This window comes from Hyperoodon ampullatus (genome assembly GCF_949752795.1).
Source record: "Hyperoodon ampullatus genome assembly, chromosome: 13".
Lineage (NCBI taxonomy): Eukaryota > Metazoa > Chordata > Mammalia > Artiodactyla > Ziphiidae > Hyperoodon > Hyperoodon ampullatus.
In genome coordinates, this window is record NC_136926.1 from 40,663,125 (window position 1) to 40,689,690 (window position 26,566).

Here is a 26,566-nt window from a genome sequence, read left to right on the forward strand (position 1 = left end):
TACAAGGTACACCCGTGTACAATTTAGGAATCTGAGAATAGAGAAATCTGCACCACGGTCCTCGCCTGGGTTCCATTACAGAAAGCAGAAAGTCTGAGTGCAGGGAGCTGGCGGTGCAGCCAGGAGCCCCGCCCGCCTCCATCAAGGAGACAGCTCAGCAGAGGCTGCTTTTCTCTGAAGAAACGGTAAAGCCTGTGGAGCAGAAGCAGACCAATAAATACTTCTGCAACGCTACCGGGAAGCCTGAGCTCACTTTCTTTACATTGGCACTGAGCTGAATATTGATTAGAAACCCTCTCCAACCATGACATTTAAGAGAACTGGTGGCCGGTGCCCAGAAGAGTGAGGCACCACTCTGTGGGTTCTTCTCTTTCCCCAGTAAGTGAAACCGCAGACCATCTGCAGTGCAAAGACAGGGTCAAAGCCAGAGGTGGGAGGGTCTGCTGGACCCAACACCTGGGCTTCCCAGGGACCAGCAGGAGAGGAGGCTCAGCTGTGCTTTCTGAGGATGGCACCACTGCAGCACCCACATCAGATTTTTAAAAACTGAATCATAACATAAATAAAGTAAAATGCACGACGAGCTTGAATTTTAAGTGTAGGGCTTGTTGAATGTTTACACCTTTAAACACCCATGTAACCACCACCAGACAGAGAAGGAACCTAGGTTCCTTCCCAATCAATAAATCTGAATCACCTATGTGGCTGTAGGCTCTTTTTTTTTTTTTTTTTTTTTTGTGGTATGCGGGCCTCTCACTGTTGTGGCCTCTCCCGTTGCGGAGCACAGGCTCCGGATGCGCAGGCTCAGCAGCCATGGCTCACGGGCCCAGCCGCTCCGCGGCATATGGGATCCTCCCAGACCGGGGCACGAACCCGTATCCCCTGCATCGGCAGGCGGACTCTCAACCACTGCGCCACCAGGGAGGCCCTGTAGGCTCTTTTTTACTGCAGTCTACTATTCTATTGTATGGAGAGATCAAACTTTATTTCTCCTTGATTGATGTATGGTCTATTTCCTCAGTTTGGGGCTGTCATGAGTAAAACTACTGTGGATATTCCTATTATGGATTTAAAAAAAATAACAGTCTTACTGAAATAGAGTGCACATACTATAAAATTCACCCTGTTAAAGTGTACAATTCAATAGCTTTTTTAGTATATTCACAGTCATGCAACCATCACCTCTAATTCCATACCACTGAACATGTCTTGTGGGCATACGTCTTCATTTTTCAATTGAGTGTACACCAGGAGTGGGGTTGCTCAGTCATAACAAACCTTATTTAGCTTTAGTGTTTTCTAAACCAGAAATGTTATGCCACATCCTCACCCACACTTGGTATTGTCAGTCTCTTTAATTTTAGCTGGCCTGGGTTGGGGCGGGTGGTGTATGTGTGGTTCCACATCAGATTTAAAACCACTTCTGTCTCAAATCTCCATTCTCTTACAACCAACCTGGCACAGACTGTGAGCTGCATTCCCCTACTGAAGACTCATCCAACAATCTTTAGGAGTGATGCTTCTTCTTTTCCTTTTTCTTTCTTTTTTTAAATAAACACCTGTGACTTCCAAAATATTCCATCAAATGATAAATTAGGTTCCCTGAGTTACTTGAAAAATTGAAAAAAGAACTTTAAAACCCACGGTGCCACTTGAATCCAGTAATTTTAAATTCCTCTTGACACTAGAATGACAAAATGGAGCAAAGCAGAAGCAAAGGTTCTCTAACTACAGGTCAGCAGTTCTCAAATTGTAGCCAAATCCCAAATACAGAAAGCGCTTCAAACGTTTCTCCATCTGCAAGAGAAAAGCTCATTCTTTTCAATTAACATGAACAAACATTAACTGCTCAACGTACATTATTTCATAGAATCCCTGCAATATTTCTGTAAAGTTATACAGTTACTCCCATTTTACACATGATAAAACGGATACATACAGAGGCGAAGGAATCTTTTTAAAGTTACACTGCTGGAGAGTGGGATTCTTAGCCAGCTCTCTCTGTCTCCAAAATGCGGGGCTATTCGTCACTACTCTCTGCTCTCTTAGCTCTCTCTTCTTAGCCTGGAATATGACAGGTCACTCTATAAATCTCTGCTGAATAAACTTGCTGAATATACATTTTCTCATAAAGTAACTTGAAAAAATTTTTTTCAGGGAAAAGAAAACCCTCATAAGAAGCATGAGGGGCTTCCCTGGTGGCACAGTGGTTGAGAGTCTGCCTGCCGATGCAAGGGACACGGGTTCATGCCCCAGTCCAGGAAGATTCCACATGCCACGGAGCGGCTGGGCCCGTGAGCCATGGCCGCTGAGCCTGCACGTCTGGAGCCTGTGCTCCGCAACGGGAGAGGCCACAACAGTGAGAGGCCTGTGTACCGCAAAAAAAAAAAAAAAGAAGCATGAGTACTGAAACGGAGTCATGCATTGTGTAATTCTTAGAGTGAACAGTCAACCACCCAAGGATAACATGAAAATAAGAGTAACTCTGACTGGCTTCACAAAAGATAACGGCAGGACTTGATTGGATCCAAGTGGTTCACACAGCGTAGCTCAACCTAGATGTCAGAGCAGGGATATTTCAGTGGAAAAAGCACCAGTTCACTGGGCTCAGAACTGGGCTGGTTTTTCCCTTCAAGTGAGAGTAAGAGATGTCCTCACAACCTCAGGCCTTGCATTCCCACCTTAGAAATCCTACCGTAAGCAGTGTCAGCACTGCTATTCCAAATTGCCAAGTGTTTGCTGCCATTTGGCCACACCATTCAGAGTTTTTTACTTCTCTCCATGCACCCTTAAAACGTTAGGATTTGGGGGACTTCCCTGGTGGCTCAGTGGTTAGGAATCCGCCTGCCAATGCAGGGGGCACGGGTTCGATGTCTGGTCTGGGAAGATCCCACATTCCGCGGAGCAACTAAGCCTGTGCGCCACAACTACGAAGCCTGTGCTCTAGAGCCCACAAGCCACAACTACTGCAGCCCACGTGCCTAGAGCCCGTGCTCCGCAGCAAGAGAAGCCACCGCAATGAGAAGCCCGCGCACCGCAACAAAGAGTAGTCCCCGCTCGCCGCAGCTAGAGAAAGCCCGCATGCAGCAACGAAGATCCAACGCAGCCAAAAAATTTAATTAATTAATTAATTTTAAAAGTTAGGATTTGGGAGCTCAACACTTTGGGAGAGAGGGTTTTGGCAATTACTCGATTTCCCCTTTTGCTGGAGTACACTTTATATGTTTCGTCCTTCACAGATAGCTAGAACATTCAAGAAATTAGAAAAGGAGTTCACTCCAAATAACTGAAGGAGAGGTGTCTCTTTGTATCCCCCAGGGCACCCCCAGAAGTCACATGACAAGAAGACAGATGTGGAAATGTAGACAGAGAGAGCCTGTTCTCCTCATAATCTACCCCCCAAAACCACCCAGATATGCACAGAAACAATCAAATAAAATTACAAACACAATCTAACACTAGTTTACATGGTATCAGGCAATTCAGTATTGACTGAAAAAAACCTTTCCTGCCACATATTTGACTAACAGACTGGCTATTTTGGAGTCACATAAACAAGCACACCTGCTTGTACTTAACTGCCTGGCCTTACAGTTAGATGCAGTCTACTTATAGAAAAACAAAAACATCAGAAATCTTAACCTAAAGAACCACTGGGTCAGTTCAAAGTGATGATAAAGAGTCAGGAGGGGAAAAGCAAGTTTGGACTACTTTTTGTAAGGGAGGACATTTTAAACAGGAAAAAAAATGAGCAAATGATTATCATAAGCAAATTCCACTCTGGGGGATAAAACAGGAGAACAAGTGTGGGGAGGGATCCGATGGGGTACTTGGGGGCCCCGGGGGGCCAGGCCACCAAGATGTCTCTAAGGCACAGCGGGAGAGAAGAGCTATTTTCACAAAATGGCACCAAGTAAATATCTACTAAGTCTTTCACATCCACATGTCATTCCTTTCTATTATGTGTCAAAACTTAGCTGTCCCATAATGAAACTATGTTTCTTCAGATTTCCCAAAAACTGCTTCATTTTATTAGCTCTGATTACGCCTGCTCATTCTCTAAGGACACGGGCAGTTGGTGCTGCCCGAAGCTTGCCCTCTGGTTTGGGCATATACAGGCCATGAAATGCTCCTTGCTAATTACCCCATGTCCGGCCATACCTTGGGGGACTTAGTTCTAGTGACTGAGATAGAAGATCTTCATAACGAAAGGTGAACTCAAACTGGATTAATGGCACAATTAAGGGAAGGAATATGTACATTACAAGAGCATCACTGGGGGCAGTGGAAGGTACTTCCATAGATACATGTGGGATTGTGCCTCTGTTTCTGACATGAGTGCACAAACCTGCCAAGATGTGTAAAATAAGATCAGTGTGTTTAAGCATTCACTTGGCACTCATTTATTCGATGCTATCCTACAGTGAACCAAGGACACATTGATTCATCCCCCCAACAGAGGCTCTGTAAACTTTCCCAATGAACTGGCCTTTGTGTTGCAAAAAATCACTTTAATTTAGGTGTTATAAATTGTCTTGGATACTGACAGCACTCTTATAAACCTTGCAGTCAGAATATTTACAGAAATTCCGGGCATTTCCTTTAAAGCGAATTCATTCAGGTCAAAAGTTGAGAAATCCAGAATCGTTATCATATTTTTGTAGTACAGAACATTGGGATGATCAATGGTGCTAAAAATAGCCCAGAAAAAATTAGGAGTTCATAATCGGAAACAAGAAAAACAACAACCTTCTCCAAAATAGCAAAATGTCCATTAACATCACTCACTTCCTTAGGAATTATTTTGACAATAGGAAATGGAATTTAATTTTTTTTCCCTTTAATCCAAAACTGTATTTCCCCTCCCATGTGCCCTCTGGGAAAACCTTGCTTATAAACGAATCATTCCCAGATAACCAGCTTCTTGCTGACTGTTTCCATACAGCTCAACAAACACAGAGAAGCTCCTGAACTTGCTATTTCACGTTCCTGTTGCTTCAGTGGTGATGTCATGGAAAGACATAGACATGTTATTATTGCCCAGCTAGAGACCATAAAGGAAAGTTATGCTGCTGCCTCTAGGTTTTCATTTTCCAATGAAAATTATTTTCATTGCCCTAGCCGCTTAGACTGTGAAAAAGAAAAATGATTTAATTAGGAAAACAGTCATAACTCAATTTTGTAAGCGCATTCTTTCAACATAAAAATTACATGACAGCACAGCTTCATTGGGTTTGATCATTTATTTTCATCGGACCATTCTAGAACACATCAAGGTGCTGAATAACAGCTCGAGGAAGTAAATTAAAAAAATATGAAGCTGCTCCCCAGAAAGGAAAGCTGCTCCCCAGAAAGGAGTGTGGAGTCTTAAGAAGCTGAGAAAATGGGAAGAAATGCAAATAGCGAACTGAGAGGAGTGGCCTTCTCTTTTGTGATTGCCTTTTACCATCCAGGAAGGGAGGAAAGACAGCAACAGGCTCTGCACACCCAACAGATGGTGATGAAGATGATGAAGATGATGATGATAAAGAAAAAGAAGTAACTGTGCTTGTTTCAGCAGCACACATACTAAAACCAGAATGATACAGAGAAGGATGACATGCAAATTCATGAAGCATTCCATATTTTTTTGTAACTATGGGAGCTGAGAGATGTTAACTAAATATATTGTGGTAATCATTTTGTAATATATACAAATATCAAATCATTATGTGTGTACCTTAAACTAACACAATGTTATATGGCAATTAAATTTCTATAAAACTGGTTTTTTTTAAAAAAGGAGAAGGGTAGTAACGGAGCAGGAAGTAGAAGGCAGAGGAGAACTAACACTGTTCAGCATAGACTAGACCCAGTGAAAACGAAATATGATGGGGATCATTAACTATACTTCCAGGACTCGTCTGTAGTCTGTCCTTGAGTGTGTATGTGTGTTTGTGTGTGTGTGTGTGTGTGTGTGTGTACGCGCACGCACGCGTGTTTACATGCACCAGAAATTGAATCTAAGTCAGATTCCAGAACCTGGAAGATTTGTTTACTTGTCACCTCCTCAGAAATTCAAGGTGTGATTTCACATTAAGCTCTGGAACTTCCCTACAAATATATCTAAAAAAAATTCAGTGGAGAAAAAAATTATGTAATTTAGAAGTCATAAAATCTGTGTGATTCCAATATAAAAGACACTAAGCTTCTTTTCTTTCTTTTTTTAAAATTCCACCAGAAACAGCAAGCATTTCACCCATGGTCTTGGGAGACATTTGAAAATTCTGAACATCAAACCCTGAAAGCATCTGTTGAGGACACTTTTACAAGTTCATCCTATATTTAAAACAGGTTGAATTTTACCTAGTAAAACTCACATAGCCAAGCCTCCTTCTTAATTCAATATCTTGGCAATAGGTCAAGAGAAATATCAACATGTCACTGGAAAAAGAAAGATGTCAGGCCATGCTCCCAAGACCTGGCCAAACAGCCTGAGAGAGAGGCGGTCGAAACTCAAGAGAAATTCCTACCCACTTAAGAGTTCTTCAAAAGGATGAATCAAACAGAGGCTAAAACTTACCAGTATAGTCTTCTCAACTCTTTTAAGAGAAACTCCTAAGTGGGAAACACAGTTCAGGACTTCGGTCCTTTTACTACACAAGGATGTGTTGTTATGGGGACAGCTTTGCAGGCTCCCTGGCAACCCTGGTGTATAATTAAGGCCAGTGATCACAGAACAGCCAGAGGTGGTCTCCATGGAGACCAACAAACACACATTTCCACAGGCACAGCAACTGTTCTGAATCAATGACTCTTTATATAGGTTTAAAAACATTGTGAATGGTACATCAATTGCTTCCTTTGTTAGGCAATGCCTGATTAAAAACACGGTGAGAGAGCTGGTTCTCTTGCACCCTAAATTCTGAGCAGTGCCTAGATAGGCAGTTCCCAACGCAATTCATAACCTAGAACTAGCGAATACAAATGGAAAATCTAGACTCAGGAATCACTGGTTAATCTGGAGGAAGAATTAAACTAGTGGTCGACAGAGCCAAGGAGGGCCTGCCAGCTGCCGGCACTCACTATTCCAGGGCTGTCTAAATATTATTCAACCCTCTAGCAAGGTAGACATTATTATTATACTTGTTTACAGATGAGAAAATGAAGCATATACCTAGAAAGTGTGGCCGAGCTGGGACTCAGAGCTAGGTCAAAATTAAGTCTTGGTCGGGATTTAAGTAACTTTACATAATGCTCTGTGTTTGCATAGCACTTTGTGGTCTATCTTCTTATACATTCTGCCTTTTTCTTGAAACGTTGAGGAGTCAGGTTCTAGAATTTTCTCAGTTTGCAATATTTCACCCCTTGTTCCTTGCCTCCCTGCACCACTTCTGCACCCACCACATGCTCCAAGTTCAAAGACTCACGTGGGACCCCATGTCAGGAGGCTGCACCAGGCTTCCCTGGTGGCACAGTGGTTAAGAACCCGCCTGCCGGTGCAGGGGACACGGGTTCAAGCCCTGGTCCAGGAAGATTCCACGTGCCGCGGAGCAACTAAGCCAGTGCACCGCAACTACTGAGCCTGCGCTCTAGAGCCCACGAGCCACAACTATTGAAGCCCACATGCCACAACTACTGAAGCCCACGCACCTATAGCCTGTGCTCTGCAGCAAGAGAGTCCACCGCAATGAGAAGCCCACACACGGCAATGAAGAGTAGCCCCTGCTCGCTGCAACTAGAGAAAGCCTGCACGCAGCAACGAAGACCCCACGCAGCCAAAAATAAAGAAATTAATTAATTAATTTAAAAAGAGCTAAACCTATAAAACATATAGAATAAATCATAAAGGAAAATCTTACTGACCTTAGATTTGGCAAAGATTTCTCAAATATAACCCAAAAAAGAAGGCTGCCCCATCTTCCACCTGGACTGCATGAGCAGCACTCTAGCCTAAGCAGCAATGGGAAGGGAAACCCCATTCCCTAAGCATGAATTGTGACTGTCCAAACTCTAAATAAGAACAGGGACAAACATTCCAATTAACCACATATGGCATTTATAGATAATCTTCCCTGAGAGAAGGAATTTGGTAATAGAGATGGAAGAAGGTCATATTGCTGAGTGGTCTCCTACTTCACTCTGATCGGTTCTATCAAAGACTTTTTAAATCTGGCACATGTTTCATTAAGTAGGCACTGACAGTTAATGATATGGTTCCCAGCAGATCATCATTATATATAATCCTACAACTGAATGTAAATGCCATCAGCATTCAGTCCCAAGTATCAGATACAGTCAGCACTGTCAGAGCTCAATTGAATCACATTTTTGAACTATCTTTAGATCATCTAGTCCAGACCCCTTGCTTTATGGATGAAAAAGCTGAGGACTAGAGGGGTTCGGTACAGAGTGATCAAAGCCGAAGAGTCCCTCCTTCCCTGAAACCCCTGAAATCCGAGTTCCCTGCCACGTGACTCAAGGAACAGCCTCCCTCCTATCTTCGCCCTTCTGCCAAGGCTCAGGATAAAGGCTTTTCATTTTCTCTAAAGTTAACCACTCCCACTCTTTCCATTTCCCTTTGAAACTCATTCTCCCAGTTTCCCCTCACTCTCTGGCATCGTGAAGTCCCTGTACACAGGTGTCTTCCAGTCTCAAGCACGCCCAAGTCCTTCTTTTCCTAGAACAGAAGTTGTCTTCGTTAGATCTACCCACCGCCAATCACAATCTTCTATCCACTTTTTATGTATTCTTGAGTATTTATGATCCGGCTTTTGCCCCACTCCGACCCCTGCCCTTTGCCTAAAACTGTTTCCTCAAAGGTCAGCAAAGTCCTTGCTCTAGTCTTTTCTCAGTCGGATCTCTTTGACCTCTTGGTGGCATTTTGCTTTAAAAAAACTCCTTAAAATTCTCCCTTAGACTTCCCCGCTCTGAACTCTCCTGATCCCCCTTCTACCTTCCGGCTATTACTTCTCTCTCCTGCTCATTATTGGTCCCTGGCATCTAAGTATCGCCCAAGCTAAGTTGTAAGCCTCTTCTCTGTTCTCCCCAAATTCTTTCACTCTCTCAGTGAACTCATCAATTTATACATTTTCTTGATTTCAGCTCCATCTTTCTACAGGTGAAGCCCAAATGGACATGCAGAGCTCCAAGCCCTTGCCTACCTTTGACCCCATGTTTCCAACAAAAAAGAGCTCCATGTAGATGTTTTATCACCATACACATTTGTCTAAAATGTATATCACCAGCTTTCCTCCCCAAAGATGTTCTTTCACAATCACCCCCATTTCTGTCTGTAATGCCATGGATTTCCCACGTCTCTAGCTACAAACCTTGGAGCCATGTGTGACCTTCCATACCCATCATTCCTATGTCCAAACTATCCCCCCACCTGTTCTAAAATGATTTGTCTTTGTTATCTAATTCTTTTATCACATCACAGAACAATTATATGGTAAGTTGTGTACTTAAAATGTATTTTCCTTCTAATTGTAAGTCAGGTTTGACCTTTCACCTTTCTTCTTGCCATCACTACCTTGATTCACCTCCCTTCTGAATGGTTGGAAGTCATTTCCAATCTGTCTTAAGCACTGCCGCTATATTAACCTGCTTAAAACATTACCCTTGGTCAGTCTCATTCTGAGGTTCACAGTGGTCTCTGTGGCATGGCTTTTAGGGATACCTATAATCTAACTCTTCTATGCCCAGTTTTTCCCTCCCCCTCTACATTCTCCTCCTCCTCTAGCTAAATTTATTTCCTCCTGGTTCCCCACCTGCACATCCTTCTGCTTAACCTCTCTGCCTGTGAGTTTTTCACAGAATCCAAATTCTCCTCTGGGCCAACGGAACATCTTTTTGAGTCACTTTCTGAATATACTGGCACCCAGCAGAGTCGCAATGACGTGGGGGAAAGGCTGTATGGCTAAGTACAATTATGTTGTATTCCAAATGTCAGCACATTTTGATGTATAAGTGGTCCATTATGATTTGCAAATATTTTCTCCTAGACTGTGGCTTATCTTTTCATTTTCTTAATGGTGTCTTTTGAATTACAAAATATTTTAACTTAAATGCAGTCTAATTTATCAATTATTTTATGGCTCATGCTTTTGGTGTCATATCTAAGAACTCTTTGCTTAAACCAAGGTCATTAAGATTTTTTCCTGTGTTTTCTTCTAAGAGTATTCCAGTTTTAGCTCTAACATTTAAGTCTATGATCCATCTTGAATTAACAATGCAAGGCAAGGGTCTAAGTACTTCTTTTTTCCCAGCATACGGACTGTTACAGCCTAATTTGCTGAAGAGAAAACCCCTTTTCCATTGAACTGCCTAGGCACCTTTATCAAAAATCAATAGACCTTGGGACTTCCTTGGTGGCACAGTGGTTAAGACTTCGTGCTCCCAATGCAGGGGCCCGGGTTTGGTCGCTGGTCAGGGAACTAGATCCCACATGCATGCTGCAACTAAGAGTTTGCATGCCACAACTAAGGAGGTGGTGAGCCGCAACTAAGACCCTGTGCAACCAAATAAATAAATAAAATAAAATAAAATAAAATCTTTAAAAAAATACATTGACACCCTTTAAAAAGAAAAAAAAGAAAAGAAGATCAATAGACCTTAATGTCTACCCTTATGCCAATACCAAAATGTCTTGATTATTCTAGCTTTATAGTGAGTTCCAAATTATGTAGCTCAAGTCCTCCAACTTTGTTTTTGTTTTTCTTTTGTTTTGGCTATTGCATTTCCAAATAAATTTTAGGATCAGTTTGTGAATTTGTACAACTTAGGAAGAATTTCCATCTTAACAATATTGAGTCTCTCCATTTATTGAGATCTTCTTTAATTTCTCTCAGAAAGGTTTCGTAGTTTTCAGTGTATAAATCTTACACCTTTGTTAAGTTCCTAAGTACTTTTTTCTTTTTGATGCTATTGTGAATGGAATTGTTTCCTTAATTTCATTTTTTTGAACATGACTGTTCATTATTAATACATAAAACTACAATTGATCTTGCACCCTGAGACCCTGAGAAATCACTTATTAGTTCAATTAGGGTTTTTATAGATTCCTTAGGATTTTCTATGTATAGGATAATGTCATTTGTGAGTATAGACATTTTTTTTTCTTTATTTCACTGCCCGAAACCTCCAGGATAACGTTGAATAGAAGTGGTGAGAGTGAAATTGTTGTGTTGCTTCCAATATTAGGGGGAAAGTATTCAGTTTCACCATTAAGTATAATGTTAGCTATAGGTTTTTCATAGATGCCTTTTATTAAACTGAGGAGGTTCTCTTCTGTTACTAGTTTGTTGAAAGTTTTTATCATGGATGGATGTTGGATTTTGTCAAATGATTTTTCTGCACCTATTGACATGATCATGTATTTCTGTTCCTTATTTTATTAATATAACATTAATTTTCACATGTTAAACCAACTTTGCATTCCTGTGATAAATCTCATTTGATCATTGTGTATAATCCTTCCTGTAGGTTGCCAAATTTGGTTTGCTAATGTTTTGTTAAAGATCTATGTTCATGAGGGATATTGGTCTGTAGTTTTCTTACAATTTTTTGTCTGGCTTTAGTATCAGGGTAATTCACCTTACAGAATAAATTGGGAGTTATTCCCTCTTCCTCTATTTTCTACAATAATTTGTAAAGAAAATATATTTCTTCTCTAAATACATGATAGAACTCATCAGTAATGCCAACTGGGCCTGGGCTTTTCTTTGCAGAAAGATTTTAAAATTACTACTTACATTTATTTACTTGTTATGAGCGTATTCAGATTTTCCATTTATTCTTGAGTCAAGTTTCCTATTTTGTGCCTTTGGGGAATTTGTCCATTTCATCTAAATCATCTATTTGCTGGCATAAAACTATACAATACTTTTAGTTTCTATAGGATAAGTGGTGATGTCCCTTCTTTCATTTCTAATTTTGATTATTTGTATCTTCTTATTTTCTTCATCAGTCTAGCTAGAGGTTTGTCAATTTTGTTGATTTTTCAAAGAACAAACATTGATTTTCTCTATTGCCTTTCTGTTTTCTATTTCATTACTTTCCACCTTGAACTTTATCATATCCTTCCTGCTGCTCATTTTCGGTTTACTTTGTTCCTATTTTTCTTGTTTCTTAAGGTGCAAGCTTAGGTTATTGATTTGAGACCTTTTTCTTTTCTACTGCCTTCTGGCCTCTGTTGTATTTGATGAGAAGTCATCTGCTGATTGTCATTTTTTTTTTCTTCTAACCTTCTTTCTTCTTCTTCTGGAATTCTTATTATACATTTGTTGATACTCTTGATGTCGTCCCACAGGTCTCTGAGCCTCTGTTCATATTTCTTCAATTTTTAAAAAGTCTTTGATCTTTAGATTGAATAATTTCTTTTGTTCCACCTTCCAGTTCACTTATTCTTTCTTCTGCCCGCTCAAATATGTTGCTGGGTACCTCTAGAGAATTTTTCATTTTATTTCAGTTACTGTACTTTTCAACTCCAGAATTTCCATTTGGTTCTTTTTTTAAAAATCATTTCTACCTCCTTGAGACTCTGTATTCATTGAGTCTTTCCTTTAATTCTTTAAACATGGTTTCATTTAGCTGTCTGAACATATTTAAATAGCTGCTTTGCAGTCTTTTTCTGCTAAATTCTACCTCTGAGGATAGACATTCAGGCACAATTCCTATTGACTGTTTTTTTTCCTGTGCATGGATTATGCTTTCTTGTTTCTCTGAGTACTGGACATTTTAGATAGTATAGCAACTCTGGATTCTGACTTTTTCCCAGAGCATTTTCGTTGGCATTGTTGTTTTGCTTGTTTAGTAATTTGCCTGGACTAAGTCTGTGAAACCTGTCTCCCATATAAGGTACCATTGCTGCGGTCTTCACTCAATGTTTTTTTCTTGCTTTTATTTTTAAGCCGGCCTTCCTAGGGATCATCCCCAGTCTGCATAGCTTAGTGTTCTGGCAAAGACTAGTCAAGAGGTTTTGCTCAAACACCTTAAGCCAGAAAGCTTTCTCTCTGCTTCTGACTCTGTATGTGGGCTAGGGAGCACATTCAAACTTTAGGCTGTTTTCATGTCTGCCCTGGCTTTTCTTTCTGCTGGTCTCTCACGTGTCCTCTGTGTGTGCACACAGGCTCTGTTGACCAGGGACGTGTATGTGTCTTGGGCATGCTCCATCTCTGCTGCTCATGCACACAGACTAAGGTAAATCTGGCATTTATGGAGAGCTAGCAAGCCCGGTGGCTGTCTCACCTCCCAGAACTACCTGGTAAGTCCCCAGCTAGACCACTGGTCCATTGCTTGCCCCAAGGAGGTAAACTCAAGCTAGTGGAGCTTCCTGTTCATTTACCACCTAGACGGCCCCTTTACCTGACAATACTCCAAAGAGAGTGAGCCCCTTCTGGAAGCAGAAGCAAGCCTGCTGGTTTTCACAGCCTGCCCTGCTCTGGTTGAAACAGAATACTTATAGAGATGGGGAGAAGGGAATGAGAGCAACCTAAAGCAAGAACACCACTAACTCATGCTGTTCCTACCCGAAGTTTAGGAGTTTTCATGAACAAATGCCTCTCAGTTTGTTGTGTGCTTTTGGTCAATTTTTAGAGAGCTGAAATGGATATCTTTGATAGTCTTTTTCCAGCTTTCTAGTTGCTTCTGGGGGAGAGGATTTATCAACCTCGTCATTCTGTCATGCTCTAAGTCAGTATCACAGCCAACCTTTACATTCTTCTGGAATGTGAAGTATTAATGCTATTAGAAAGTAGACAATGCAGGTGGAAACATCGCTGTGAAATCTTACTTTCAAATAAAAGCGTTTGTTTTTGCTTTCTGGGGGAAAAATCAGCCAACAAACATAAAGATGGCTAAAGGTACAAGTTTAAATGATTACTGTATTAGATTAAATTAATTAAGAAATCTCACTCAGTGGAAGCAGCACCTAGGGCACTGTAACTTGACTCCTTTACAGATTTTAGGGAAATGAAATGCTCCACTAGAAAGAGCTAGCCCCAAAGCATCAACATCCTGCATCCCAGAGCTGATTTTTCTGCTCCTTCTTATTTTCCCACCTCTCTATCTTATGCTTCAACCATGATCAATACACACTGGGCATTTTTATTAGTCCCTTTTTTGAATGGTCCATCAGAGTCCCCCAATCAGGCCATCTGTCTGTTTTCCTTTTTCAATTGCCTCTGACAGGCTGAGACCTGGGCAAGTCACTGGAGCTCTGGACACCCTCACAGCTCCCAGGAAGGAAGATAAGAACTGCCCCATGCATCTGGGGGTCCAGTCTCTTCAAGCAAGAGAAGGCTTAGAGGTGTTTTGTTTTGTTTTGGCAAAACCTCTCTTTTTCAGATGGGAAAATTAAGGCTCTGGGAAATTAAGGGGCATACTCAGGTCACCTTCCAGGAATGTGAGAGATCAGTATGTCATGCTGATAAAATAGGCAGAAACCCTCAGAAATTGTTACCTGAACAAGCGAAGGATGTGACTCAGGGCCAGGGACTAGAGATGACTCCATGAAGACCAACCTGGCTCTGAGAACACTGGACACAAGGGCTCCTGAGATGGATTCTTCCCACCCCTCCCCTCTCTCTTACCTTAGCAAAGAAAATCCAGGCTGCACACTGCCCTGGGGTCATAAGCCTTTTTAGCTTCACTGTGTTGACCATGAGAAAGAATCCTAAAAATCCACTGGAAGGAGAAAATATACTTTTGTTAGTGAGACTTGCCTTCCTATAGCCAGTAGCTAACTATTTCCTGTTACATTTTGTATTTACCTTTACAAAAATTAGTCGATATTTAGTTATTACACCACCCCTATCTCATCTCTGTTTTCTAGTGATCTCTGGATAAAAACACCCAAAATTAAAAAACCCATTAAGCTCTACTATGCTAAGGAGCTATGAAGAGATCATTTCCCTGGAGGCGGGGAGTGGGTATAGAAATTTGGGAGATCTCTGGCTAAATCATGAAAGAAAAAAAAAAATCTGGAGGACAGTATCTCCTGCTTCCTCCTGTATTACTTCTGGAGCTTGGTGCTTGCCAAGGTAGAGCTTCAACTTTTTTTTCCAAGCACAACAAACTGTTAGGAAAAGACTTCCAAAGAAACACTCACCATATGAAGTCAGAGGGTCTGGACTGGCCCCTTGGTTCAAGGTAAGAACCTAAAGGGGAGGGTTGCATAACAGAAGTCCCCTAAAGCAGGGTGGCCTACAGAGACGCTATACTTTGGGAATGATGTCTGAAAAAGCCCTCACCTCCCAAGGGAGCCTGAGGCTGGACAGCATCTCGGGGGCTATCCGGAGGTTTGGAGCTCTACATACCTCCTCCTTTGTAGCTCCAGGGTGTCGGGTGCCACAATGCCATCTGACCTCTATTATAGGTGCTGGGGTATGGCTCCCACCCAGATCATGAGCCCTGAGAGGGAAGGGCCCAATCTTGGGCTTCTCCATATTTCCCCAACAGAGCCAAATAAGGTGCCCTGATCATAGCAGGTATTACGTAAATGTTTGGCAGGTGTACTTGGAAGCAGGTTGAATTGACTAAACGCACCTAAGGCCAAATTTCACAGAAATGTGCGCCTTCATTTCATTAGATTCGATTAGGTCACAGCCATATTCTTGGGGCAGGACCAGGGACAGGGATTAGGTTTCCTCTATATACATTTCAGCCTGTTTGGCCTAACTACCCACAAAGTTTGCATAGGTCTGCACTTGCAGTCATGGGAGCCTGGGCCGCGCTGATTAAGGCGTTGAGTCACTCTCACAAGGAGCCCCTGTGGGGAAACAGGAAGCTGGAAATCAAGTGACCCGGGATTCTATTCCTGGCTGTGCTCACCGACCCTCATAACCTTGACCAAATCCCCATTTTTTTCCCCTTTCTTTCTTGCCCCAGGTTCGGTTCTGTGGCCTTAAAGCAGGAATAAGCATAGTGCTCTTCATCCTATTTTATGAAAATCAGAGATTTTCAGAACAGAACGGTTCCCCAGCCCCAAGTCTCACTTTATTAACAAGCAAACTGGGTCACAGGCGTAATGAGAGTCCAGGTTTCCTGGCTCTTCCGAAGCTCTCCCCGGCCCTGCAGACCTCAACGTGGAAATGTGCTCTCAGCCAGAGAGATGGAGTGAGATGCTGCGGGTGCCCAAGGTCACGAGGCTGGTAGAGGACAGTGAGGCAGCCGGCCCTCCAAGGCTCCTCTTGGTGGTGTCCACCCCCTGCATCCCCAACAGGTGCCTGTCCCATCCCCCATACCTCGGTCCCCTTTGGGCTTCTCCTGTCCTCTCCATACCTGGCCAGAGGAGGGCATAGTTCCACATTGACCCTTGCCCTCAGCACAGACTCTGCTACTAGGACTGAGTGACCCCTGGCTTGTGACCCACACGCTCCTGAAAGCGTCCATGACTCTTTCCCATCACCTGACTTGCATGTCGGTGAATCATTTCTAAATGACTCATGGGTCCCTCCCTCATCTCCCTCATCTGTGTCTTCCACTTCCAGCTTGTCTACCCCTTGCTGTGGAGGCAGGTCTTAAGAGCACTGGGCAGATCCCAGGAGTGAAGGAGCCTGGGGCTCCCTATTCACGGGGCCTCCAGGCCACGGCTACCACTGACCCCTGAGACCTCCATGACCCCTCCTGAGCTCCCCCAGGACCTCTGAAGGTGACAGCTCTTAGTCTGAGATACGGCTATGGGGGAGTCATGAGATGATGTGGGGAAAAGCGCCACGTTCTTAAAAGAGGGTAAGCCAGAGGTAGAATGTAATAGAGAGTTAAACCAATTCAGATAAAGATTTCCAAATCTTTCAAATTAAAAAAAAAAACAACACCTGAGTTTTCATGTTGGATTAGAAAAACTTGCAGATTAAAAGGGGGCAGAAATGGAGGCAGAAGGTCACCCTATAGGGACTTCCCTGCCGGTCCAGTGGTTAAGACTCTGCACTTCCACTGCAGGAGGCACGAGTTCGATCCCTGGTCAGGGAACTAAGATCCTGCGTGCCGCGCAGCGTGGCCAAAAAAAAAAAAAAAAAAGGCCATCCCACAAAGCCATCACCAACAGGCTATGAACTGTGACACTCTGCCCCAAATAACCAAACCTGGTGGCCCCCTTGGCACCCCGGCCACCCATGCGGCCAAAGAAGCAGGCCCAAAGGGAAGCAAGTCCACAGGCACCAGAGTGGCACTGACACTCCTGCCACACAATCCTAGCTAGTGGGCAAGTGACAGGGCCTGACCAAATGGATAGGAACTGAGAAGACAAATTCTGTCAGTGTTTTCCTGCAACTTTTTTGAGAATGATAAGAAAAAAAAATCATTCTGAGGCTCAAATGCAGATGCAAACTCTATAATACTGATTTTTTCTGTCCTAACACACCCCCATCAGAAACAGCACCTAGCTGCATATCAGCTCTTTAACTCTCTGTGAAGAATCACTGCTTCACAAGATACACTCTCTTTTGGGTGGAAATAGGTGGTCTGGCTTTTATGTAGCAATTGCTTCTGGTCTGTTGACATTTTATCTACAGATAATAATAATGCCCATCATTCGCTGAGCCAGGCAAAATGCTTCGAGCTTTGTGTACCTTATTTAATACACACAATCACCCTGTATTAGTATTATCTTTCCATTTTACAGATGAGAAAACTAAACTAAGGTTTGGGAGAACTAGGATAACTTGCCCAAAGACACAAATTAGCAAACAGCAAGGCTGAAATTCAACCCAAGTGTGGTCTTTCGACCATATCAGAATCCATGCTTTGAGACTGTCCACAGAAGCCTTTCCATTCCTCGGCACAATACAGTCAAGCGAGGTGGGGGTCATGGCAGGAAAGGGGGCGGGGGTAGGATGGGGATGAACCTCTTTGTATCTAAATGTATCCATCTAATTGGTCCACATCTCTGATACTTCCCAAGGCCAAATATTAACCATCACCTTGTGGTCTAGACAATTCCTAGTCATTGGTTTCAAAATCTGTCTCTCAGAGTCTTAGGGTTCAGTCAAAAATTTTTGGAGGCTGCCCCTTAGAAACAAGAGAGAAATCAAGGTAGATGCTGAGAGGGTGTGATTCGGTACCCAAATCTTCCCTTGAACTGAGTCAGCGTCATCATTTTTATATACCGAAGTTCTGTTTAAGAATTGCTTGTGGGGCAAAAAAAAAAAAAGTGGGAGAATTCTCTCTTTTCTACAAGTCTGAAAACCACTGCCCTGGCCGAGAAAATTCTTCAGGACAGGGGTCCTCGCAGGTCCCAGGCCAGCCCTGAGCATGTTCGTAACAACCCTCTGATGGCCGACGGGTCAACTTCCTCACCTGCACCAGACACCACTTTCTTCTGACGCTCATTCAGATAACAGACAGTGACCCTGGGCTTCACGAAGACACAGCTAGTAGTACAGAAACATACAAATCCACAGTGCAAGGGGTTTTCCGAGTTAAGATTACCTGGCACAGCAGCTGCCATGGAATCTGTAGAAATACAGGAACGGAAAGTCCAGGACGCTGAGGAGATCACCTGAGGGAAACAGCAAGGGTGAGACACACACAGCCTGAAAGCCCCCTGCCCCCGGCTGCCCGGAAACACAAGGCAAGGATCTTAATTACATCAGCCCTCTGAGCGTTGAGCTGGCCAGCATTCGAGGGTTTCTGTGTCATTGGCATTGTCTTATTATAATAATAGTACGATGATAATAACACCCATTTAGTGAAAGCTTGCCCTGTGCAGGGCCCCGTGTGAAAAGCTTCCCAAACATCGTCTCTTTCAATCCTTGTAACAACTCTGTGAAGCTTTGTTATCCCCATTTTAACTGCAGCTCAGAGAAGTGATTTGTTTACGTTTGCACAGCTCTCTAACTGTTGAGCCAGAAAGTGGACCCCAGTGACTTCAAGTCCTAAGATCTTTCCTCTTCACCAGGCAGCCATCCCTGGCCCAGAGCGTAGGACAAAAAGAATCTTTTTTTTAAGATTCTTCTATTCTTGTCTGCCTTATATCTAAAAAAGGATCGTGAACGCATGCCTCTGACATCTTCTCTCATCTTTGTGTTTAATTACTGCACAAACAGAGGAGGGGCCAACCGCCCGTGCATACTCATTTTAGTTTAAGGTCCAAAGGGTACATTTATTTCTAGTGAAGTAAGTTCATTCTTTTAGTTCCACTTGGTGCAAGAGGAAATAATCACACATATTGGCCGCTTCCCTCTCTGGAATTTGAACTTGGTCACAAACAAGAAGTCAGGAGATTAAAAAAGCAGAAAGCCTTCCAAAAATGTCCAGAGAAAAGGAATTAAGCATTTCCACAGCAGATAGCCTAATCCTTCCAAATCTGGAATTTCTGAGATTCTGGAGGCGCCAGACCTTCCAGACCCCTGGGCCTCGGTCTGTCTCTCAGTTCTGGATGGACTGGAGCAAGAAAGGTTGATTTTCCTGAGTACTCACAGCACGTTAGGGGCAGTGGAACATCCTTCACCACTACACTTACTAATCAAGAGTTTCAGAACAAAAGACACAACACATCGCTACACTTCCTTGTACCTAAATGATCTCAAATGATTCAACCATCGACTGGGAAGGAAAGGTCTGAATTCCACTTCTCTGGACGGTTGCTTTTTTCTACCATAACTATTGTTATTTTGTTTGATTTGGTTTGTACCTATGTATGTGTATTTAACTAAAAGGAGAGGTCCCCTAGGATCTGGTTTTCGTGCAGCCCAACAAAAGACTAAGAGTTTTTGTTCTCTTTCTGCTACGGCTCCACTGGACACCCCTGTCATTTCCTAGGGACCTATACTGGTGGAGGGACTTTGTAACTGACATCAGGCCCAGACATCCAGTGCATGAGGAGCTCCACTGCTTCTGTAGCCCCTTTTCCCACAAGTGACAGCCGAGGAAACCCTGAGCGCCCAGATCCTAGCAGGCGTCCCCAGCCCCCTGTAAGGTGGGTGAAGGCATGCTCGTGGAGGATTTGCTCTCTCTCTTTGGCAGCTCTTGGTTCTTGGCTTTTTCCCAACCGCCCTCTCAGCGTGAGAGAAACTGCAGCGCAGTCAGTGTGATCAGGAGGACTGAGCAGAGAAGAATAAATTAAACGCAGGACCTCAGGATTCAGGGGAGGTGACCTGGACTCCCGGTGCGGCCCAGGCTATGGAGGGGTCTGAAGGGCAGTGGAGTGGGCGGAGGTAGACTGGGAGGAAGGAAGGTAAAGAAAAAAATCACCATCCTAGGGAATGGACCAGCTGCATAATAATCCTCACTCAAATCCTAAAAATTCATCCTGTAAATTATTGAGAGCAAGAGAGAGAACAGCTCGCTCTTCTCTTTGAGTCATTTCTAAAACCTCCACACATTTCTCATGTAGTTAACTGCATGACTGTCTCTCCTTCTAGAGCCATCAAGTCCTTGCGAGCAAGGATTCTATTATACTCAGCACTTGTATCCACTGTGTTAGGACCATCTCTGACAAATAACAAGCACTCCTGAGCCAATAGTATCTGGAAGACTTCAACCCCTCTTGCTTTCCCTGGAGAGAATGTTCCAAACACTTTCCACTTGGCTCTGCTGGTCCTCAATCTCAAATTGGCCCCTGGTGCTTCCCCCCTGACGCCTTCAGCCAGCCTCATCTTTTACTTCAACAGAGAGGGTGCACACCAACCTCTAAACAGCAAAGGTTAATGACTGTGCTACAAAAATAGCCCCGAAAATGTTGCAGTATGTGGCTAGCTGGCCCCAACCGCATGAGAACTAGACCCAGGAACTAAAAACTGTGTAAAGATGCTCAAAAGACAACACTTCTGCACCACCTAGTGCAGAATGCACACTTTAAGCACAAAGTAAGTGGTTCAAGCTCTGTAAACAGGCTTTGTGGCATCAACATGCAGCTTATGCACAGAAGTCTGAGTTAAGCCTTCATCCCTGTGCTCCACAGTTAAAATTCTGCTGACTCTCTGAGTGAGGGAGGGAGTCCCATCTCTCTGAAGACAATGGAGCATGAAATCGCCACGGTGCAAAGTGTGGCACAATTTTACCACATCAAGAACAATGGATACTTGAACATCAAGAAAATTTCCTCTCACCACATTTTAGTCCTCAGAGTCAGTGGAAAAGTGGAAGGTCAGTTCCAGGATGTAGTTAGTACTGCTTGCTTTATCTCAATACGAGCAGTAGACACACCACATAACAAGGTCATCTCTGGTCAGATTCCCGAAAGTCTTCCTGCCCTTCTGGTTCCTTGAAGTGTTCTCTTGAAAATGCCACAGCAGAGGGACCCCATACAAAGATGAAATGCAGACTTTCAAACAGAGGAAGAATTTGTTTTCTCTACTATTACTTAAAGCAGTCCTGGGGGTGCAAGTTTCTAAGATTCTTGGAGCTTCTGCATGAACTGTGACTCTGAAAGATTAGAAGGGGAACTAGATCCCACCCATCAAGAAGCAAACCCAGTGCCTGAAGTAGGAAAAGTGTCAGGGTCTGCACCTAGGACATGGAGAACTATCTACCTGGTCCCTACCTACCACTACATCCCAATGCACCCCAAAGGTGGTGACCCAAAGCCACACCATCCGCACTGCAAGAAAGCCTATCTTTCTAGTCACTCGGGAGTGAGTGAGAAGGGCTGCTCAGTCAAAAGCGCTACCGAGAGACCATCACCCACCTAGTAGAATAGCTAACGTAAGACAGACAACACCAAATGTTGGTGAAGACATGGAGAAACCGGAACTCTAACACATTGTTGGGTGGGAGGGTAAAATGGTACAAATGCTTTAGAAAACTGGCACTTTCTTTAAAAGTTAAACATATATCTACTGTAAGACTCAGAAATTCTACTCCTAGATATTTATCCAAGAGACATTAAAACATAAGTCCACCAAAAGCACTGTATGAGAATCTTGATGGCAGCTTTATTCATAACAGCCCCAAACTGGAAACGTCCCAGGTGAGCATCAACAGGTGAATGGATAAACAAAAGGTTCATATACTGGCACACTAGTCAGCAATAAAAGAGAATAGACTAGTGAGACACCCAACAACCTGGATGAATCTCTAAATGCTATGCTGAATGAAAGAGCTAGACACAAAAGAATACTTCCTGTGTGTTTCCATTTATATGAGGCTCTAGAATAGACAGAACTTATGTATGGTAACAGAAATCAGATCAATAGGGGCTTCTGGTGGTCGGTGAGAGGGAGTGACTAAGAAGGGACGTGAGGAAACTTTCTGGAGTGACAGAAGCTTTCTATATCTTGATAGAGGTGTGAGTTATATGGGCATATACATTTGTCAAAATTGATCAAGCTGCACATTTAAGATATGTGCATTTCCTACGTGTAAATCATATCTCAATTTTAAAATGTTTTGAAAGTACTACAAAATAATGAAGATACAAGTAAAAAAAGAAGAGGTAAGAAGAAACCAAAAAGAATAAAGCCCTGTTTTAAAACATCAGAAATTAACAGAGCCTTTAAAAAAAAAAAAAGGCTGCACCCATGGGTCCTGACTCTTACTGTGTCTTAATTGGTGCAGATGTGGGAGAATCAGGAAGCTGCTCTCCATGACACACACCCAGGCCTTGAAGTGGACATTCCAGATGGAAATTATAATAAGCAAGTGGGAAATAACGAAGTGCTGTTTGTTCTATCTTAAAAATGGGCTGGACCACCCACGGGTCCAATGAGAAAGCTAACAAATTGGCAGGAATTGAAGCTTCCCAATCAGAGCAGTCATCGAATACTTCCAGAGGAAAGAGATTTTCCTCAGCTGTTTTATTTGCTTAAATTTTGTAATCAACCTATGCTCCTATGAGAAGACATCACCAGGACCCATCAAAGGGTTTAGGGCAACCGACCTGGCTTTATAAAGCTGGGAAAAACTGATCCCCAAGGGGTCTTCTAGATTCTCAGCTTCCATTATCTCCCACACCAAATTCCTACCTTCATATCCATCTGCCTTAATTACCTACTCGAGCAAACCTGTGTGCTTTTTGAAACAATGGGCCACTGCTTAGAGCTGCACAATGTTGTGCATTACACAACTTCAGTATAAACAACTGCACTGTTTATAAAGACAATTGTATTTGTTACTTAATTCACGTAAAAGTAGGTGTGGTTCCACAGTGTTTCCCTGGGATGTTCATGGATTAGATACCCAACTTGGTGTTGGTATAGATGAACATCTCCGGCTTCTTCTGGAAGGCTGCCGCCAGTTCGTAGGTAGCCTCACACCTACCTTCCCTGGGGCCTTTGCCTGAGCCCTGCTATGATGGCTACTGAGGCCCACAGGACTCCTGACCCCTACGGCTGTGGGGCATCCCCTCGCAGGGAAGCTTTAGCTAAACTCCAGTCTCCCTCTGCTACTCACCTCCTCATCTTGGTCACATCACTTAACTCCTCTGGGTTTCAGTTTCCTCATTTGTAAAATGTTGTGGCACCTTGGATAATCACTAAGGTTCCTTCCAGTTCTGATAAGCGTGAGTGTAACAAATGAACTAGCATAACCTCTTAGTGAAAGGCAGAGTGACTTCTTTAAGTGAATATCATTCACCCAAATCCACTAGAAATCACTCAGGGAGAAAATGAACATGTAAACCAAGAAGAACCAGCAGGCATGACTCTCCAAAGGTCTTTTTTTTTTTTAAGCGGGCCTCTCACTGTTGTGGCCTCTCCCATCACGGAGCACAGGCTCCGGACGCGCAGGCTCAGTGGCCATGGCTCACAGGCCCAGCCTCTCCGTGGCATGTGGGATCTTCCCGGACCGGGGCACGAACCCGTGTCCCCTGCATCGGCAGGCGGACTCTCAACCACTGCGCCACCAGGGAAGCCCTCTCCAAAGGTCTTTGATTAAAAACCTATTTGAAAGGCAGAAGACACTTAGTAGGCTCTGAAATATCTGTTGGGTGGCAACCCTCTGGCTGCACGAAGGAATGCTGAGAGGCAGGATTTGGAGGCGGACACTCAGCGGTACAGGTAGATGTTTAGGGTCAACACCAGGGTTTCATATGACTTGTAATTTTACAAAGGATAGGTTTTCAGGCTATGGGAGTGGGCAGAAAACAGTGGATGTGCTTCAGTATGGGCAAGTGTAGAAGCACTCATGGAGAAAAAGTAATTCAAATTATGCTAATGAGACAGCAGTTCGGATATGTCATGTCCAATCTAGAAACATGACCAGAGTCACCATCAGCAGTTCCCTGAGGATATTAGTTCAAACAGTCTGAAGCAGCTAAAAACACAAACAGAAAGGGGTTGCTGTTTGGGGCACAGTAGGGAGCTAGAAGGGGCTTCAGAAATAATCCAGTCCACCTTTCTTAATTTCCGGATAAGAGACTGAGACCCTGAGGGCTTGGGTAATGCCTCATGCATAGCAGAGGTCAATAAACATTAGTTTAAGGAGTGTGACCAATAAAATGTGTATTTCCAGCCATGCTGCACACAGATATTTTTGCTTTATCTTTGCATCAACTTCAAAACCTTTCAAAGTAAAAAAACACAATGAAATAGAGTATTATGGAAAATTCCTGAATTTGGAAAACAACTCTAGGGTAAATGAGGCAGCAACAGGGTAAAGGTAAGTTTTCTGTTTTTTTAAAAATTTAATTCTATTTATTTATTTTTTATACAGCAGGTTCTTATTAGTTATCTATTTTATACATATCAGTGTATATATGGGTGAAGGTAAGTTTTAAAATGACTTCTTTAATCTGGAATTATGAAAACTAGATGACAATATATGATAAAAATGTATAAAAGGATGTCACTGAGAAATAGGCGCAATTTGAACTTCTCCACCAAATCTTTAGCCCTAGGATTGAAGAGCAATTCTGGATGCTTGAAGGGAGAATTTTAGGAAAGGACAAAGCAAGCACTAGTTTATTTGGCAGATAATAAACCTGCCTGTACACCTGAGACTGCACCAGATGAAACCGTCAACAACAAAAGATGGAAAAAGGTTAAATTCATGGGCAAGAAATCCATAACGGGATACTAATAACAGTTTCAAGTATGTGGGCCATTCCTCACCCTTAAGTTTGACACCCTGGAAGGCAGCTACATTCTGTTACAAAATTTCCCTCAGAGATGTAACCAGGGGTTTCCCTGGTGGCGCAGTGGTTGAGAATCTGCCTGCCAATGCAGGGGACATGGGTTCGAGCCCTGGTCTGGGAAGATCCCACATGCCGCAGAGCGGCTAGGCCCGTGAGCCACAATTACTGAGCCTGTGCGTCTGGAGCCTGTGCTCCGCAACAAGGGAGGCCGCAATAGTGAGAGGCCCACGCACCGCGATGAAGAGTGGCCCCCGCTCGCCGCAACTAGAGAAAGCCCTCGCACAGAAACGAAGACCCAACACAGTCAAAAATAAATAAATAAATATTAAAAAAAAAAAGAGAGAGAGATATAACCAGAGTCAGAGCACTGGGTCGAATGGGCAATGTAAGATACACAAATAAACAAACAAAATGATGTTTACCTGTGGGGTGAGATGCAAATGCCAGGAGCACCACACTGAAAAAGAAACAGCAGACTCGTGAAAGAAGCTTCCCCAGCACTGAGAATACAACATCCATTTTCACCCATTCTACTTGGAAATAGTGAGATTTGCCTAAAAGCAAACTATCTGCACTGAATGGTCTCATTCTGCCTAAATCCAACTTGTCAGGGAGAGAGTGAGAATCTCCTGAAATGCCTCAGGTTTTGGCAAGAGGGCTGGATTTCCCCTGTGATGGACTCTGAGGGTCCGTGCCCCTCTTGGAGGGTCAGCCCTGCCACTAATGATTATCATATTCACCTAATCTACAGAGAGTATCTGTCAGCTAAACAAAGCAGAGTCTAAATTACAAATAGGCTGCAGCCTAAATGTTAGCTGTTGAATGTGAGCTAAATCTATTTGGGTGAGCTAAATCACAAAATTAACTACACAGAAGAATAGGCAAATTTCCAGGAAGCTAGCCCACAAAATGACCCATGCCATCCACCCTGTGTCTGAAAACTACCTGGACCAATTTGCAGTTGATGCTGTATGGGATGATGCAGGCCATACCTGTGCTTGACTCTCTCCCATCTTCATCTCTGGAAACCTGTCCCATCTCCCGGCGCCTGTCTACAAGTGCCTTTGTGCGGTCCTAAGCCCACGTTCCATACCCTCTTCCATCAAAACTCATGCCACGCAGGCAGCTGATTTAGTTGGAGGTTAGGAATGAAACTTCTAATTCAAATATAAGAAGGAAAGTTTTCTTAAAGCGCTGGATGGCCTGCTCTGGTTCTTAACCCTGGATACACATCCAAATAGTGTAACATCCTGGCTAGAATCTCTAAGGGTATGGTCCGGGCATCCATTGTTTTTATTTGTTATGGCTCCCGGAAGCTATAAAGTACCAGGATCAGGAACCACTGCCACAAATCTCCAGTTGGTGACATGATAGCCAGGGAAACCAATGTTAGCTCCTCAGCCCTGCCCTGCTCTTGGGTTATCTCCCAGCATCATTTCTGTTTTTCTGATGGTTTTCAGAGGAGCAGCATCACAGAAAGAGGCAGGAGGAGAGGAGGGTTGTGACAACGGCCATAAGAATAGTCACATTCTGGTCATTCGGAAGTTGTAGGTTTGTGAGACAAGGGTTTAC

General features: G+C 43.3%; 1 protein-coding gene across 1 annotated transcript in view; it reads right to left on the bottom strand.

Annotated features, from left to right (window-relative positions):
* The window catches only part of TMEM241 (transmembrane protein 241), a gene marked incomplete at both ends in the record, with an annotated part of 103,171 nt that overhangs the window by 23,413 nt on the left and 53,192 nt on the right, over nt 1-26,566 (bottom strand). Inside the window, 3 exons of the mRNA XM_079717441.1 lie at nt 14,574-14,667; nt 18,412-18,481; nt 25,417-25,451. Of these exons, the coding sequence (XP_079573567.1) occupies nt 14,574-14,667; nt 18,412-18,481; nt 25,417-25,451 (199 nt within the window). The remainder of the gene's footprint in view (nt 1-14,573; nt 14,668-18,411; nt 18,482-25,416; nt 25,452-26,566) is intronic.